This window comes from Etheostoma cragini, chromosome 8 (assembly GCF_013103735.1).
Source record: "Etheostoma cragini isolate CJK2018 chromosome 8, CSU_Ecrag_1.0, whole genome shotgun sequence".
Lineage (NCBI taxonomy): Eukaryota > Metazoa > Chordata > Actinopteri > Perciformes > Percidae > Etheostoma > Etheostoma cragini.
Window position 1 is genome coordinate 24,246,377 of NC_048414.1, and position 19,410 is coordinate 24,265,786.

The window sequence follows — 19,410 nt, forward strand, 5'->3', positions numbered from 1 at the left end:
AGTTATTACTACTGTGAAACTTTGAAGCGGCAATATATATATATATATGCCTAAATCTTTTCACTTACAATAGCATGGAATAGTTTATGGATACATACGTAATATTCAGGAAGAATATATATTTATGTTGACCGTAAAAGTGCTGTAATTGGGTTGCACCTAAACGAACTGGAATTGCAACTCCTTCACTCTAAGAGTTCCTCTCAAAGGGCACTTTGTATACTTGCTTCATTCGGATTGCATTTCTCCTTAGAACACAATCAATTGTGGAGAGACTGCATAGGTGGATATTGGGGAAGAGTTGATTGGCCTGTGTTATTCTTCGTTGAATTTCTTTGATGAGGACGGTATGGTTCTGGACCACCATGTCAACAATGGCATGCTTGTTTTCAACTAAAAGAAGTTTTGTTTGTCCTCCTGAATGTTCTTTAACTTCAATTCTGAAAACTGTTTAGACAAGCAGGGACATTTACTGTAGAAATCTAGACCTATACAAATAAGACTACATGGACTCTTATTGTAGAAGTAGAATGATGTAGTTACTTACCGGTTTTCCCTCTGAAATATAAGATATACTGGATAATTGAAGCCACTGTGGAGCTGTTTGTATTGGGCTGAACTTTCTGCCCAGCTTCTCTCAGTGAGAGACCATACTTTTTGACATGGTTAATAAGAGTGGCTCTGATTTCATTTGAAACACGTGTGTACCCTATCTTTCTAGCTCTCCTCCCTCATCATCCACCTTACCCTCCTTTTCCTCTCTGTCCCTCTCTTCTTATATTTTCTTATCTCTATTTCCACTATACCATTGCCCTTCAATCTAAGCATCTCTTCTCCCTCTACTCTTCTATCTTCTCTTCTTGCTACATCCTCATCTCTTCTTGCTCTTTGTCCTACATACTCATCTCTTCTTGCTCTTGCTCTTTCTCCTACATCTTCAGCTCGTCTTGCTCCTTGCCTACACCTTCAGCTCTTTGTGCTTTTTCCATCTCCTCTTCCTCTTCTTTTCCCTCTTACCTGTCCACAACCTCTCACTCTTACACTTCTTCCTTTTCCAATGCTCATTCTTCGTCTTTTTATTGTCTTTTCTCCTCATTTGTCTTTTTTGTTGTTTTTCTCTTCCCCTTTTGTAGTTGTTGTAATTAAGACAGCTTTGTGAACAATTAGGAAACTGTCTTTTTCTGTGTTGGGTTGATTACTAACTCATCAGATATCAGTTTGGGGTTAACTGAAGACATAAGGTGTGCAACTGACTATTTTACAATTCACATAATTTAGTTTGTCGTGTTTTGAAAATGGTCCAAAATGCTTGTGATCTTTGTGAAGACCAATGAAAAAGCTCCAAATGTTTTTCCTGATATATTCAGTATTTGGTTGGCTGTATGAAATCCTGTGATTATTAGGGAACTTTGTGCACAGTGTTTTGAGAAAATTATGCTTTTGATTTGTAATTTGTGTGAAATGAAGGAGAATTTGTTTAGGGCAATTACAAAGTGTACAGATCACTGTGTTAACTGTTTTGAGAGCAGTTACCTGAGTTTGGAAAAATGTACCAAATCAATAGAGAAAAACTGAAACAAAGAACATTCGATGTCCTGGAGTGCCATGCACCTGCATCATCTATACAGTTTTTTATGATTGTTATGACAATCTTTTCAATACTTTCAACAACTTTTCTAAACTCTTAACCCTTGTGTTGTCCCAGGGTCATTCTGACCCCAAATTAAATCTTTTTCCATCAAAATGATTTTTTAGTCATCAAATGCTCATAAAATAATGGTAGTTTTTTACTACTATGCTCAAATGATAAAAATAAATTTGAAGTAATTTGATTGAATGATGGATGTTGTACTTAATTTAATAACTTCTGTTTTTCTCTGGGGTCAGCATGACCCCGCAGCGCAAAGCGGTTCAATGCAGCAAATAGTCCCACCATACTGCTTGTCAAAACCTCTTTGATCATGGATATTTTATGAGTGGGGTCAAGCAATGGTCACGACAACAACAAAACAACAGAACAGGTCTTTTCTCACAGGTGTTGGGCCATTTCACAGTTTAGTCTGAGAGAGACAGGCAGAACAATGAGGAGGTAGAAGCTTTGTACTTCATAGGAGGCTTCTGAGATATTTGTTCATGTGAAAGAAAAGACAGATGAGGAGGACAATGCTGAACATAATGAGAGGGATCAATCAACTGATGAAGAGGATTCAGGGTCATAAGAGGAGGAAAATAATGATGAGGTGATAGATCCAACATACATGCTGCTTTTTCCTCTGAAGAAACCCCCACATTGCCATCTGCAGAAATGGAAGATGAGTATAAATTGAAGGAAATTGATGAACTTTATGATGAGGTAGAACCTAAAGCTGATGTAGAAGAAGTATCAGATGTGCAGCAGTGCATCTATTATGATTAAGATAAAGAATCAACAGATTAGGTAGAATTTAAAGCTGAAATAGTGGAAGTGTCAGAAGTGGAAGACTGCATCTATTATGATGAAGATGAACAATCATCTGATGAAGAGGTCACAGGTCTGATTATGGTGTGATTATGGTCTGTAATTAAAAAAAATAAACAGCATCCTTACTAAACTATGAAATATACCACTCTGTGATAAATCAAATAGTCAAAAATAATATCAGCGCTCTGTGCATGTCCTTGCATGGAGGAGGTGTGGTCTGGCATGCTGTTGCTGTATATTAACAAGTTCTTAAATCCTCAGCCCTCCGCAACTATAATGGGCCTCATATCCTGAGCAATAAAGTCAACAATTCCTTCCGTGATATTATTTTTGCGTTTGGATTGTAGAGACTTAACATCCAGCGGGGTCTGGGGGGGTCTGGGTGTGTCTGGGAGGGGCGCTACCGTAGTTGTGGGTGGGTGCGCTGGTAGGAATAAAACGATTATTAGACTATTAAATATGCCAATTCTGATATGTTCATATAGCCTACTCAAAACAGACAGGGCAACCTAACGCAGAAAAGTTAGCTTACTGTTTTTAGGTGATATGCCATGTTTGAAGTTGAGCTGCGATATGCAAACTGTTGCTTTCAAACTTGGCATTTTACTATTTTCCGTAATCTATTTTTATAAAATGTTGCCACACTGGCGATGTCTTCGACATGGTTGAGGAACACTGTAGATTAAAAACTCACAGTTAAATAAATATTCATCAAACTACTAAAACAAGGCTTTCTAGTTCTTTCTTCAATCTGTCCCCAGTGGGCTGGGCTAATCCAAAAAAGTTAAAACAAGGGGGGTGTTCTGAAGACAGACTGAACACAGGGTGTTCAGTCTCAACAGGGTGTTCTGAAGACAGTTACCAGGGAGGCTCTGAAAACACCCCCATTAGCAATAAGTGTTTTCCACCCATAGACCGTAATGGTCTATGCTTCCACCTGATGAAATTAACATGGCAAAAAATTGACCAATCTGAACTTTGGTCCAGCCTGAACGTATCGACCTATATATCGACTAGTCGACTGGGAGATATCAGCCCTAGTTAACAATATTAACAGCTGTGAAGCCAGCATTGTGCAGGTGGTGGTTAAAGTCAAGGGGTAAGTGTCTAGTGTTTTGAAAACTGTGTTCAAGCAATGAAATCCGACTAGAGTTTGGTTCACATGAACTGCTGCTGTGCAGACTGTAATTAGAGTTTTGAACATGTAGCTCCAGTTGTGCCTGCTGTTGTTTAGCAATAAAAAAAATTCAGTTGCAGTTCAAAGTCTAAATACTTGAGTCGTCTCCTCCGTCTCCTCCTCCCAGACTCAAAGTTCACGGGGGTTGCTAGTAGGCCTGCACGATTCGGGGAAAAATAGGAATTACAATTCTTTTTAAAGTATAATGTTTATTACACACATTAACCATGACAAAACAAAACAAATTGGCTGTACCAATCACAGATTTATTTTGGCACCTATAGCACATGGCGTAGCACCACACGCCTGTAAAAATAGAGGCTTCAATGAAGAGAAGGGAAAGCATTGCAGCGCTTGGTAGCTTTAAAATGTATTTTATGCAGTTTAGCGTTTTTGATTCAGTCAAATGAGAATCAAATTCATAAATTTTCATGACTTATGACAATTGATCGTGCAGGGCAAGTTGCAGCATCCATAGTGTTGCCAGACGCTATTCTCACAAAGCCAGACAGTACTCCACAGCGCTGCTGAGTAGCTAACATTGTATGCTGGCTATATTGACAGTCACAAAAACTTGTGCTCACGCGGCGCTCTGTACCTGACTGACAGCAACCCTATCTCGGCTTAAAATTACTGCAACAACCGCTAACCCTTGTGCTCACGCGGCGCTCTGTACCTGACTGACAGCCACCCTATCTCGGCTTAAAATTACTGCAACAACCGCTAACCCTTAATGTCCACCAGATGCCTAACGGCTGTGGATCGGAACTTTTCTTTTTTCTTCATTTTGTTTCTGTGCTCAACTTCCTATCCCAATATCTGCCGGCATCCATCGAAATTAGAAGTTATGCGTATCTGCTCTGAGGGCTGCGGATCGCCGGCGTTGGGAAGGAGTTGGAACACAGTCGTTCCGCAGCTGTTCCGCAGTCCGTGGAAATACATATATTGGCGTTACACATCCGATAGAAATTGGGGGTTAAACGTCATGACCTCGTCGTCCTCTCTACCCGACTAACATACACACTTTCTAGGCTTAAAAATACGGCAACAACCGCTAAAAACACAACAACCCTGCCGTCCTCTCTACCAAACTGTCAGATACACTTTCTTAGCTTAAAATTACTGCAGCAACCTGTATAAAAAAAACGCAAACTCACAATCCTCTTATATGTAAAAGATATTATTTCCATTTAGCAACGTTTCCTTAATATCTGATGCCATATTGTTGTCATTTTTTGATTAAATACAGTAAATGTATTATTGCAACTGTAATACAGATTGTCAGAGTCAGCTTCATGATGAACTGTGGCTGTGAAAGTTCGTGCTAATGTAGATGGGCATTAGGGTGCTGTCTAGGGGGTTTATACTCCCAAGGCATGAATAGATTAAACCACTGTCCTTCCCCTTGATTTCGGCATGTTGATGTCAATTTGGCTGTAAGTCAGCATGACAGCATAAAAGAAGAATGAGAGCCTTGAAGGAGAGATGTCAGAGAAGAGATGAATGCCAGGCAAAGAAGGAATGACAGGAGGAAGGATGGACACAGTGTAAAGCATGACAGAGGGATGGCAGGAGATGGAGGGGCAGCCAGAGGCAGGGGTGACCAATGAAAAGTCAAACCTGCTTGAAGGAATACTGCATTTAGTTGTTCCTGGCTATACTGTACATGCACACTTTTAGTGGTGGTTTTTAAAGATGTTCATGTATGGGTTACGTGTACTGTATATGTAGATAATAAAATGATTTAAGGTTCATTTATTGTCATTGTACAGCATAGGGCGCACAATGAAATGCAAGCTGTAGCTCCATTATGCTACGGAAGGACTAACACTCAAATGTCTTTAATGGAGGACTTTGTCATGGAAAAAAAAGCCAAAAATACAGACAAACTCAAGAGACTTCAAGTAAACTTTTACTTTTTATTACTTACTCTTGAAGTAATAAAGCCCAGGAGATACACTTAACATGACTGGAGAAATCACAGGAAGATCAGGCACAGCGGAATAAGTAGGAGAGTGTGTGTCATGTAGAGTCATGTAGTGATGAGACCAGACAACTGTTAAGAACTTGAGAGGGTTTTGTAGATTAGTTCACAAACTTAAATAGGCAACAGGTGAGGAGTGCTAATAGGCTGGGGATAGTGAGTGATGATACTGTTTGAATGGAGAATAGGTAGTGGGCTTGGATGAGGGGAAGCCCATTGGCTGTGTACAGGAGTAGAGTATAAATTGAGTGGTCTCACAGCCTGCAAAAAGAAGCTGCTCTGTAGTCTGGTTTCAGGGCTAGGTATTGTTAAAAAATGTTCAATACCATTACTCATACCGATACGTTGAATTTGATACTGGTTCCTGAACGATTAGTAGGCACGTTACCTAACAAAAATCACTGATGGGTACCAATTATGTGCTGGGTGGTTTTAATCACCTGGTGCAGAACATTTGCGTTTACATTCAAGAATGCATTCTGTTGCTCCTCTGTAAATGTCAACAAGAAATTGGCTTGAAATTCTTTCTTTCTTTCTTTCTTATCTTGCATTAAGAAATACAGCAATACAAGCTTGTTTTTAACCCGGGTGGAGATATGAGATGACCATGTCAGGTTCTCTGTGATGTCTGTGAAAAAAACTCAAAGCTTTTCTAATAACTAGTTTTATGTATTTGACAAAATTAAAGAGGCAATTGAAAATCTTTATACTCTTAGGACCTCTGTTGTAGACCAGTAGACATGGAAAGAAAATCAGTAGAATATCTTGCTTGTTCATCTAAGTAATAATTGAGACAGTTGGTATTAGCAATAACCATATTTACACTGTCTCAGATATTTTATGGTAAGTTGTTTACCTAAAAACAGGCAGGGTGGACACACTGTGCATCACTATAATTAGCTTTTAATAAAACTATTCTCATGCTTTCCAGATGTTTGTTAGGCACTTTAAAGTGTCAACATGTGTTGCATACTTCTCTGTATATAAAAAAGATTGTACAGTAAGCTAATAAACCCAATTTTCAATTTTTTATCTTTTTCTACAGAACATCAGAACACCTGAGAGCTGATGCTTCCCACCATCACTATGGAAACGGAGGCCAGTCACATGCTGGAGGCAGCACTGGAGCAGATGGATGACATCATCGCAGGTAAAAGCTATGAAGAAGTGCGTCTTTGTGACATGGGAGTAACTGGAAAGATATAGTCTTCATTTCTGAGAAATTGTCCTCTCAGTGACACTCCCCCCGCGTCACAACCCTGTGGTAAATCCCTCGATCACTTTTGCGGGTCTGACTGTGCCCTGAGTCAATATTGGCATAAAGATGTCCTCAGTTCTCTTATCATAATTGTGAAATTCTGGACAGATTGGACAATGTACATTGGAGTTGCAAAAACGTCCTGTTTTCATGGTCACCTGTGCCAAATGGCCGCCACAGCACAGCGCGATGCCAACAAGGTCTGTAGATTGCACAGCATTTTTTATAATTGTAGTCAATCGGGTTAGTTAATTCTCTGTGAGGACTTGTTAAAGTACAAATTCCTTTGTAACAGTGAGTCCGATCTGGTAAACTCAGCTTCAAGGTTATGCAGTTTCAGTGACGTAGCTTTGCGCGTATTAGAACAGAGCGTTTCCTGGGTGAAAGTATTTTTTTTTCCACCACAAAGTGAATTAACCTCTCAGGCTTGAAAGCGCTGTGTTTTATGTTGACAATATTTCCTTTTGAGATTATTTTTTATTGAATATTGAATTTCATAAATAACTGTAAATAAATAACATAGCTTGCCGAGTGGCACTATATCCATGGTATTATAGTAAAAGGGGGAAATATCCCCCCTCTGCATTTTTCACAGTAAAAAATAAAAAAAATTGTACACTACAGTAAACCTAAAAACAGTACACTGAAAATGAAAATTGCAGAAAGAAATTGCAGAAAACAATTATAAAAAAAATGGGAAGACATATAACTAGGCAGCATCTTGCCGCCCAGCTGGGTCTGCCACAACGCCTCATACACATCACAGGCAATATCTTCCCTCGCCAGACACCAAGGGAAGAAGCGCCTTGAGTGCTTTATCCATCCCTAAATCACACCCACATCAATCTCATCACAAGCCTCTTCCATAGCCTGCACAAGAGGCATGCGCACAAAGGGCTGCCGGTCGTATACCTTCCACTGCCATGCCGAAAATAACTCTTCTATGGTCTTTCATTTGGGTCCGTTCTGTCTTCCTCATAACACAAATGCTTGTCTAAGCTCAGCAATAGCACCCTATATAGTTGTTTAATTCTGATTTGGTTTCACTTGAGATTACAAGCCAAAATTGGAGACTAACTCGTTAAATGTTGTTGAATATTGTGAACTTCTCGGAATCTGATTTTGTTATTTTCCAAAAACCGAGTTTACAATTGCAGCTTCTTGTACCCCGGTGAACATTTGGCCGCTTCTTCCAACATGATTATGTCGTCCAAAAACACAAAATATAGGGCTTGGACAATGCAGCCTAAAGATATTTCCCTCACAGTAGATTAAATTGTACAGGAAATTTGTACAGTTAGTGTATGACATCAGCTATTCATAAAGTAAACAGATGTTATCCATCTGATATGACATGGGGTGTACTACATAGTGTGAAAGAAATTTTGATTGCGTACCTGTACTCCAGTCTAAATGTCTGGATGACACAGGCGACAGTAAAACGGCTCAAGTTGGGCTGCACTCTCTGTCCAACCTCTTGCATTGTCAGCCCATGGTTGATGACATGATCAACTAAGGTTGCTCTGATTTCATTTGAAAGTTGTTGTCTTCATTGGCCATGAACTCCTCTACCAGCTCTAACCCTACCTGTCAATCTTCTACCCTCTCTCATTCTGTGCTTCCCTGTGTGTGTGTAACAAGCATAGTGTGCGCGCGCATGAGCCTAGGCCCATTTTACTAATGCACTGTTAAAATTCAATGAAATGTTGCGCTATTGATGAGGAGGAGGAGGAGGAGGAGGAGGAGGAGGAGGAGGAAGAAGACATACCATAGGTCTAAGACCAGGTTTTTGTTGGCCAATGGTGCCATCACTTTCTGCTATAGCAATACGCCAATACACCTCCCTGTACGACCAGCATGCACAGGGGCACAAAGATGGGCGCAAGTGCATTTGCTATTTAAATGACGTGATGGACGCAGGACGGGAAATTAACAACTTCATCGATCTTAAAATACCAAAGACACAGATTGTTTGTCTTATGCAGAGAACCGTTTCAGTGCATTCATTTAAAAGTGCCATTTTGAATTGCAAAATGTGTTTGGACTTTTGGAGGCTTGAGAAGAGGTAACTTTAAACATCTGGTTATGGGTCACATCTCTCGCCAGCCAAACTATATCGATAGAAACGGTATTGTCTCAAACTGTGTATGTGTGTGTGTGTGTGTGTGTGTGTGTGTGTGCGTGTGCGTGTGCGAGCGTGAATGCTTCCATGTGTTTAACTCAGGTCTATTTGCTGCAGCCAGTTTAGCCTTGTCCAACGATATTTAACTAACAGTAGAGTAAATGTTTAATGTAGTCCACATGGAAGGTATGTAGGAAAAAAAGGATTGATCTGAACAAAGTATCTCTTTAATCACAGAAGAATGGAGAGGGAAAGAGACAGAGCTCAATGTGGATTTCACAAAATATGGAGGTCTGTGATAATGACCCAATATACGATAATTTTTCCTTTATCCCATACATTATAGCACAAGTGAACAAAAGAGGGTTTACAGGTACCACTGTCACATCTGAAGCTCATCAAGTTACCCCTTGTTTTCCCAAATCACACTGACCTCATTGAGTGCTTTGAGTTTGCTATTCTGCCTCTCAAAGACCACAAATAGAAATACATTAAAAATCCCATTAGCGATAACATCAGCCAATCAACAACAAGGAAATCACAGACACTTATCAACATAATTTAGATATGTTGGTTCTATTGCTTTCTATAACCAAGAGAGTTTGCTCTCTGGTTAAGTGTCATGTGGGAATACTAGTGAAAGCACTCAACTATTTAATGACTTTAATTTAGCTATTGATCGATTGAAATAGGGCTACCATCCACTGTTCATAGGCAGATCCGTGCTTGCTAGACTTAGTCCCAGTTCTTATTATTAACCCCTCTCCCCATTTTAGAGTGATCCTCAGAAAAGAGAGCTGCCAGTAATCATTATAAAAATAACTTTAATATGGAAAATCATGAATTGTACAAATAATCAGCAGCAGACAGTTAAATAAAACTGTTCCAGGATAAAATTGCTGAGAATGCTTTTGAGAGTAGTGGTGTGAACTAGAGTAGTTGCAGATCAGACAGCTTGGACTGGCTAATAAAATACAAATTACCATAATGATGATAAAGTGGCATCACCACAGTATGTTTTTAATTACAAAATATTGCAAGGAATTATAAGCAGATGGCACTACTACAGAACATATAGTATATAATAGCTGTATCCCAATTCCATACTACTGTTTCTAAGCAGGCTACCCAAATAAATAGTGGAATTTTGAGGCAGATACCAACATACAAAACATACAATTCACAACATTAACACATTTAAAATGATATATATATTTTTTGTCCTTGAGCCTGGTGGTGTGGTATGATGTGTATATACTGTGTGTGCATGTATGTATGTATGTATGTATGTATATATATATATATATATATATATATATATATATATATATATATATATATACTAGTACTTATACAACTACAAGCCCCAACATAATATCAAAATGTCAATTGCTGCAAAAACGGTTTTACATATTGCTCTACACTTTAGGATATCCCAGCCCTTCCCTACAGAAAGGACCTAATGAGGCAAAGCTTCACTGCACCATGCACTCCCCTCAATTAAGCTAGTGAGCAGCTGATCTACTCCCCACATCACTGGCAGAACCATAACAAAACACTATGAACCCATAAAACCCGCTGAACAGGCCTATGTCAAAAAATAAAGTAGCAAATAAACTAAAACAATAAGTTACAACATTACACGGAAATGATCAAGCAGACAAAACACAGTATTTATTTGGGGAACAGGGCTTAGTGAAAAGGGAGAAAGGAAGCCTTTTCACAGCATGGCTCAATGAATTTACATTGCTGGGATAAAGCCTGACATCCGGAGCAAACCTCCCCTTCTGCTCTCTCCCTATTGGGGCTTCACGTTGCCCAGGATGGTTTTGATGGGTTTAGAGAAAGACCCTACTCCAGCGCATAGATAGGTCTGGCAATGTGTGGGGTCACTTCCAGTGCATTCTCGACTCTCAAGTCCGCTCCACTGTTAGTTCAGGAAAGGCACGCACAAAATACACTTCAGCTAAAATACAAATACGTCCTGTGGAAGCGATTTTGTTCTTGAGTTATATTTAATTAAGTTAAGTTAACATTGTAACGTGAAAATTGCCTTAATAATTTTATCAGTAATATTATCTGATTCCTGCACACTATTGATTTATTTGGCCTAGAGACATCAATTCATACAAAAATGTAGAGCTTGTTGATTGAACAACAAGAGCTTAAGTCACCTGTTATTATTGTTATTCAAAAACAAAAACACTTGTCATTCATAATTTTCCCATTGAAGAATAATGGCATTTTACTGCACTCAGCTGATTTAAAGGGTAATTTCATTAGTTGTTAACCTAGACCCTATTTTCCTTTGTCTGATTGGAACAATCTTTGAAATTAGTCCAGTAATAAACATGACCACTAGGCGGCAGTAGCAAAACAAGCTACAATCTACCTTTAATGGGCAATTGAGCATCTCTTTAATTCAAGTCCACTAAAAATGCTTGTTTAGCCACTGAAATGTCTGACAACATTGTGGAAAAATCCCTATAGAGGTTGAGCTTTTTGATAAATAGTAAGATCCTTTTTGTTTGACATTGAAACATCCCAATAATCGTTTTCACCAACCCCACCAGATTCTGTATCGTTGTCGTCTGTAATCAGGCCGATGACGATTGAGTTGTCAGCAAACGTAATCATGGTGTTGGAGCTGTGTTTGGCCATACTGTTATACATGAGCACGGAGCACAGGAGAAGGTTGCATGCAGCCCTGGATTGGACTCCAGTGGGTGAAAGTCAGGGAGCCGCTGTGAAATAGTCGTGCAAGAGAAAACTGAGATTGGACAGATAGTCTAGCTAGCTGTCTGGATTTACCCTGCGATCTGAGGAACAGTCAACCATAGTCCTCATAAATCCACCGGAGTTTAAAAATTAAAGAGGAAAAAGGGAAGAGGAAAGAAGGACGGACATAGGTGAAAATACACGCATCCAGTGGAATTTCCTGCAGCACCGGACTAATCTGGAAATGGAACGTCAAGGATATAGACCCTATTGTTTGCCATTGCTGCTCTTAGTATTTTATGCAACTAACTAAGCATTAGCTTAGTGCTAGTTAGCGTCTGTTAGTTGTTAGCGCCTCTAGGACGCTGATCTCCTCGCATCCTCTGCAATGTTGTTAATGGATGTGGTTTAATTTTGCGTTGCATGACCAACTTCTTCTGTCAAGCTGTGCCTGTGTTGGATCTCTACTCTCTCTCTAGTCTTACTCTCCGCGCAGCCCGGCCACACAGCGCCGGTCTACACTTCTGACATTTGTCTACAGTTTTATTTATTTTTTATAACACAGCTGTATATTGTTAAGTATTAGGGTCAAACTTGTATTTGTACGAGTTTTTCCGCGGGTAACTGCTATTGCGGCCGCCACGGCGATGTACACAGAAGGAGTTATTGAATGCAACTGACTTCAGTTTGTAGAGTAACAGCGTGTGAGACGCAGGCTGCTCGACCTGGGCTAGAGATGTGACCTATGGCCAGAATATCCTAGTTCATAAAAATGCAGCGCAGTGATTATACAGACATATCGTACACACAACGTGTCTATCCGCCATTCAACCCGTGCTGGACCCATTCATAATGATTAGCCGTTGCTCTGTGAGTACATCCATCGCACTCCCTCTCTCTCTAGCTCTTTTAATCAGTTACTTTCTCAGAGATGCATTTTAAAAAAAATACGCTACGCTATTTATTTCAGATAGCTAATTTTCATTTACATGTGTTGCAGCTGTATGTCTATACAACATACAACTTCAACGTAAGAAGAATGTAAAATAATATAGATGTATATAGCCTATATAAATAGCCTATTTGACAATATAAAATTTGCTTTGGTTAAAATCCACAAATAATTGTGATTATCATTTTAGCCGTAATTGTGCAGCCCTAGTAGGTGATATACCTAACAGATTATTTTTGTATTGCAATCACGTTTTTGTTTTGAATAATTATATAAATAATCTTTCCTTAAGTAACTAATTGTCTCTCCTCTGCCCTTCTGCCCACTGTCCAGGTTCGAAAGCAGCAGCGGTGGAGTTTTCTAACAGCATGTATGACCAGAGTTCTCCCATCAGCGCTGGTCCTCTGCAGGTCGTTCAGTTAGCTGAGGACCTCAAACTTGCTTTGGAGCTCCAACCCAATCAGGATCAGAGAGAAAGTCTCAGAGCACAATTACCTAGAGAAACAGCACATATTCTCATAGACTGGCTACAGAGTGGAACTGTGAGTACATTGTGTGCTATGCTTCAAATCCAATGTCTTACTTGTAGTCTTAAGATACAATTTTATTTTGCATTGTGGTGTCCAAAAATCTAAATGCAGCCACGTCAACTGCAGATGTCACACTTAATTTATCTGCACCACATCCTCATAATGTGTTCATGTAGTGTTTTGTCCTTTTTGAGCAGTCAAAAAGAATGTAATTCTAGTTTGTGTAACATTATTTCTGCATGATCGATTTTCCGGGCTTTTTTGATGTTGTAGATTCTGGTTGGATAATCTTTTTCAGGCTTTTCAAGCATGAGGAACTGTTTCCTTATTCTCATGAAACACTGTGTTTTTTGTTTTCTCTAGTTGCAGATTCTGTTTGGACTCTTAGTGAACCACATTGAACCCACACTTAAAGAGTTTGCATGTATTTGCAATCCTGAAGTCCTGAAAAGTTGGCTTACTCGTTAAATATGTGGCCTAAGTTGTGTGATGTTTTTTTCTTCAGTTTTCTATAATTTTCCCTGATGCCTAATAAGGCTAATAATAATTAATTCTGATGGGGTTTAAAACCACCGTTGGAGACATTTAGAAACCTAATAAATTTAGAAATCTAATACATGCATTATGTTACTACAGTAATCATTTTTTTGTGTAATACTACTCTGCCTGGAGTTGCCTGGATTGTTTATGAAATCACATTTGAGCACAGCACTTAAACTTTTATTATAAAAAGATATAAAAGACAATGTAAGTGTGCCTTAACAAATACCCACCTCATTAGCTCATAAGATTGTGGATGGTCTTTTACAGCTGTATAGCATAGCGGTTTAGACCTTTGTATAACCCTTATTGAACAAGAGAAAAAAGTTTAATTGGCTTTTAAGTTGCTCAAGTCCCTAGGCACCCTCAGAGTGTGCAGTGTGCCCTTTTTACTCATTAAGAGCAGTAATAACTGTTCACAGTTAAAAGAAGTTATTGTTATTAGTTTTGCAAGTATTTTGTTTGTTTTGTTATTGGACAAATATAAATGTTGACTTCATGGTGGTACTACTGTAGTGGGACATTTATAGGATCACCAAAGTGATTATAATCCATCCTAAGGGGAACATGACGTTGACAGTGTCTGAGAAATGAGTCAGATGTGCAACATGCTAACCATAACAACAAAAAGAGAGGCTGGACTCATGTGTACATTAAGCAGTAATTAGAGCAGGAGGCTGGTTTCAGGGTGTGGTGGTTCAGCATCACAAACAAAAATCTGCTTTCATAACTACATTTATTTGCACCTCTAAGGTGACATTCTCGGCTCACAGACAATCAGCCATATGCTTCTGTTTTTTTGTGAATTTGTTTATTAAAACAATGTTGCACACCAGGTCTGCATCTCTTCACAATAATTATAATAATAAAACAAATCAATTGGTAGAGGCACAGTCAAGCGGGGTCAGCGAAAGGGTACGAGGGAGAGGAAAAGAATATCGCTGCTGTGTTACAGAACAGATATCCCATGCTGCAGTAGGTTGGCATGTCTCTGTGAGGATGAACTTGAGTCTTATTTGGTCTTTGTCCCAGTCTTACACCAGCCTCTTCATCTGCTTTTGCATGTCTTTTTTTAACTTAATTTTTTTTGAAGAAGAATAGAAACACAACAAATATAGAATAGACTGTTGGTCACCTATGGATTCATACAAATATTAGTCCCTTTTCCCAGACAAAAAAACTCACGAACAAAAAAAAACACCACTAACATCTGGCTTTTTGTCTTTAGTTGGAAAAGGACAAATGACTCTGCAGTAGCCATCAATAGTATTTCCCCAGCTCTAATTGGTAATAGAAACATGGGTGGACACACTCATTTTTGCCTCTTTTCCGGCCTGATGCTATGACCCATATTGTCCATTCGTCTCCATAGGCAAAGCAGTTTGCCTCTTTCCATACATCCCATTCACATACACCGATGGCTGCGTGTTGTTTTAGTCGTGCAACAGAACTCGGATTGGAGCAGTTAACTATAGTCCTCATAAAACGACCAGGGTTTAAAATTCCTTCGAATTTCTATCAGCAACGGAGAAATCGGAGAAGTGGAGACCAGTTTTGGAGCTGCCATGCAAGGTGCTGGCCCTCTTCATGACATACGGGCATCTCTCTTCTACAGAAAGTCACTACATTTGTTGCTAAGGGGGGTCTAAAAAGTCTTCCTTTCAGTTTTTCTTTAGTCATACAAATGAATGTACATGTTCCACCAAAACAAGTTCCTTCCCGAGACTATTTTGCAGCAGCATCGTGGCTTTTCCCGGTGCTTAGCGCATGACGATTGTGATTGGTTTAAAGAAATGCCAATAAACCAGGGCACATTTTTCTCCCATCTCGGAATACTGGGTTGACTAGCCAGAAGGTCTGGCAAAGCGACACTAGCAACTAGCTAGTGAAAACATCTCAGCTTCATGATGATATTACTGTAGGTCAGTATTGTGTTTACAGCTTGTTTCTGTGGCCAATGCTTAAATTGAATTGCACACAACCCATTGCTACACCATAAACAGAGGGCATTTTTGGCCCCATGGGTCTCTGGGGTCCTGTTGGTAACTCAGTTTTGGTGTAGCTATAAAGGCTGCATGTGAAAGCTCTTTATGTCATCACATTATTTTTGTAACATCTTATACAGAATTGTAAACCTGTATTTAGTGATTCTTTACATACTATAGCTCAAAACAATACTGTACAAAGACTTGATCCTGACATGTCAACAGTCGCCGTGTTTTCATTGCTATCCTCATCATTACTGTGACATTGTGCCGTTTGCAACTACAGTTGCAGTGTTTTTCTAGCCAGAGGAGGAGGGAACTGAACAAGGGGAGAGGTTTGGGCAGGTTCCATTAAGTTTTCCTCAGAGACACTATTACAACTCGACTATGATCAACTTCCTGCTCTGAGCTGCCTCCCTCATTCCCTCTGTCCTGTGTTGCCTTTCAACCGTTAACTGTATATCTCATCCCTTACTATGTTACATCTCTCTCTCTCTCTCTCTTATCCTTCACTGTCTTTCTTTTTCACTGCATACTGCCAGTCTCCCCTCTCAGTGACACTCTGCATGTTTCGACATCTTCCTTCAACTTTCTGACATGAGTATGTTTGTAAATTGGGTATGTCAGGCGCTCTGCTAAGACGGTGTTATTGCTCAAGACTTTTAAGGTAAAGTCAAACTGAATTCTAAATGTTTTGGGTTTTCAGTCATTTTGCGACCTCGTGACTGAATTTGATGTTTTATTTTTGCTATATATATTCAGTCAGAAGGTCTTTTTTCTGTTTTCTGCTGAAATCACTGACACGCTGTACAGCTGCTTTCAGTTGTATGAGATTGGTGCGCCTGAGCTGGGACAGAGTTGGAACGCAGCCGTTCCGCAGTCAGTGGAAATACACACATTGACTTATGGCGGCTGTGGTTCAGTGGGAGAGAGGTTGCCTGCTAATTGGAGGGTTGGTGGTTCTGGCCCTGCAGTCCCATGTCAAAGTTTCCTTGGGCAAGACACTGAACCCCGAGTTGCCCCCGAGTAGTTGTTAAGACTAGAAAAGCGCTATATAAATACAGTACATTTACATTTACTTAAATGGAAACGTAATGACTCCGCCGCCGTTCCAGAGAGGATGCGCAGCCTTTTCACAACCGGTGGAAATTGGGTGTAAAAGCTCTGTCTCCAAAGGTACAGAGTCTGTTGTTGGAAATGGAAAGCAGGCAAACATCTGGTTTTGCGGTGGGGTGTATGGTTGGAGGAGATCGGTGAAGTACAGTGGGGACAAGGTATGGAGGGATTTGTAGGTCAGAAGGAGGATTTTATAGTTGATGCAGGACTTAATTGGGAGCCATTAAAGGTGGACGTGGGTTTGGGTAATGTTCTGCCAGGTGTTGGTTTGGGTGAGGACCCTTGCGGCAGAGTTTTGGACATAGGGATTCCTGATAGGACGCCATTGCAGCAGTCCAGATGTAAGGTACATAGGTAGCGGTTCCTCTTCCACGCCTCCCTGCCATGTTGCTCCTCCAGTTTTTAACAGTGACCCAGAACAATAAACCAAACACAGACAGAGGACCTTTTGTCTTTTTAGATGATCTAAAGGCCACCATACACACTTGGAAAGGGAGTACTGAGGAAAAGTGTGTTCAGATGGTTGCAATCTACAACCTCACCGCTAGATGCCACTAACTCCTACATACTGGCCCTTTTCTTTCTTCTAGATTCTGCCCAGATAACGTGCATTTACTTTAGTAGATGTCTTTGTATCAGACCACAAAGCTGTTATTTTAAAAGCTGAAGTATCTTCTACTATTTTCTTTTTTAATCCTCACCCCATTGTCTCACATCTTTACTGCAGACTCTGCAGACAAATTTTCCAATGTTCTAATCCCATTTCAACACTTCAGCAACATCCAGACGATGTACAGCATAGGTTTCAACTTATGTCTAACTAAATGTGGCAGCTCCCCAAGATCCAAGTAAATGTTCTTATTTTACACATCAACAGTAACCCTTCATACTGCGAAACGGACACTGCTCTGTACAGTATATGCTACATTAAGTATCTGCGTAGGTGTTGTTGATGCCTTTCAGATATGCACAGTCCATGTGATCATACTTTTTGGTGTGCTCATACTTTCTGGGCGCTGTCCTAAATGACCAGATGACGAAATCTACTTTAGAGAAACCCTTGTAGCTCTGTAAATGTGGAATTATTATTTGGTCTTTTCAGTGTACAGTACAGTTCAAAACACAACAACAAACACAACACAAACTTGGTTTGTCATTTTCAGTGTTAAGTAGAGATGCACACACACACACACACACACACACACACACACACACACACACACACACACACACACACACACACACACAGTTGCACACAAACACACACCCAATACACACAAATGCACCTAAACTTATGAAAGAAAGTAGTTTTTGACGACACTTCAAATAGCTCATAATCTAACAAGCAGTGCATAGATTGAGATTTTGTCTTTGTTGTTGTTGTGTGTTGTTGTTGTTGTTAGTATGTGTGTGCTTGCATGTGCGCATCCGTAAATGAAACAGTGGAAATGGCTTACACTGTTATGGTGAACGTTTTTGTAAAATACACATGAAATGGAAACCTGAGTCAATGGGTTTAAACATGAAGATGATCAGACTCAGAAAGACGGACAGATGGGTGGAGCGAGTTAAAAAGAGATGGAGGAAGAGGGAGTCTTAATTTTTTCTTTTTTTGTGTCCCGTCCGGCACTGTAACTTATTAAAAGAGAGCACAAGCCAGGGGGAGAGATCCGGCGCAGATTGGGTTTGTGCTGACATTACAGCCTGTTGCTGCTTTGTTTGGGTGTCAGTCAACAGATGCTGTTGGTTTAGCGTGTGTGTGTGTGTGTGTGTGTGTGTATGTGTGTGTGTGAGTGGGAGAAAGAGGGCGCTAGCAAAAATGGGCCAAGACTCAAACACAAACAGATGACAGAGAAAGAAGAAAAAACGACAAACCCTCCCACCACTCCAGTCCTTTCTGGGCTCGCCCATTTGGCTGTCAGATGGACCTCGGCAGGAAAAGAGAAGAAAGAAAAAGAAAAAAAGAGTAAGAGAAATAGACAAGTGACTGGCGGTAAAGAAGGAGAAGAGAAAAAAACAAGCAACAACTCCAGAACAGATAAAAAGAACGGGGTGGGGAGGAGGCAGGAAGTCTGAGAAAGGAAAGATAAGTGGAAAAGTGGAGAAAAAAATAAAGTCTGAAGAAAGTAAGGAAAGAGAGAGAATAAAACAGAAAGGAAAGAGAGAAGTGCTGGAGAAGGAGGGGGACAAAACGGGGGAGTTGTCCTACTCAGACAGCAGAGATCGTAAAATGCCCTCCTCCTACAGTCACACACACACACACATTCACACACACTTACATGACATTGCTCACATGCTAGAGCAGTCTGCTAATTCAAGAATCTACTCTTACTTTGTCCTGTCTGTGGGCTGTGCTTACACACACACACACACACACACACACACACACACACACACACACACACACACACACACATACACACACATACACACAAACACAGAGGAAACAGGCAGGGCAGCAATGGGCTGGGAGCATGGAGACTCCCATTGACTTCTACAGGCACTTCTCCTGGCTCAAAAAGGTGAGCATTTAGGTTTTATTTGACTTTTTGATCTTAAATTTTTCG

General features: G+C 40.1%; 1 protein-coding gene across 3 annotated transcripts in view; it reads left to right on the plus strand.

Moving 5' to 3' along the window:
- ppfibp2b (PPFIA binding protein 2b) overlaps positions 1–19,410 on the plus strand; it is a 110,133-nt gene that overhangs the window by 28,645 nt on the left and 62,078 nt on the right. For 2 of the 3 annotated variants that reach the window (XM_034878331.1, XM_034878332.1), the window contains exons 2-3: positions 6,668–6,772; positions 13,006–13,214. In XM_034878331.1, coding sequence (XP_034734222.1) covers positions 6,691–6,772; positions 13,006–13,214 — 291 coding nt within the window. In that variant the 5' untranslated portion in view covers positions 6,668–6,690. Of the gene's footprint in view, positions 1–6,667; positions 6,773–13,005; positions 13,215–18,836; positions 19,228–19,276; positions 19,366–19,410 lie in introns of those variants that run through there. The other variant, XM_034878333.1, reaches the window with a different exon arrangement.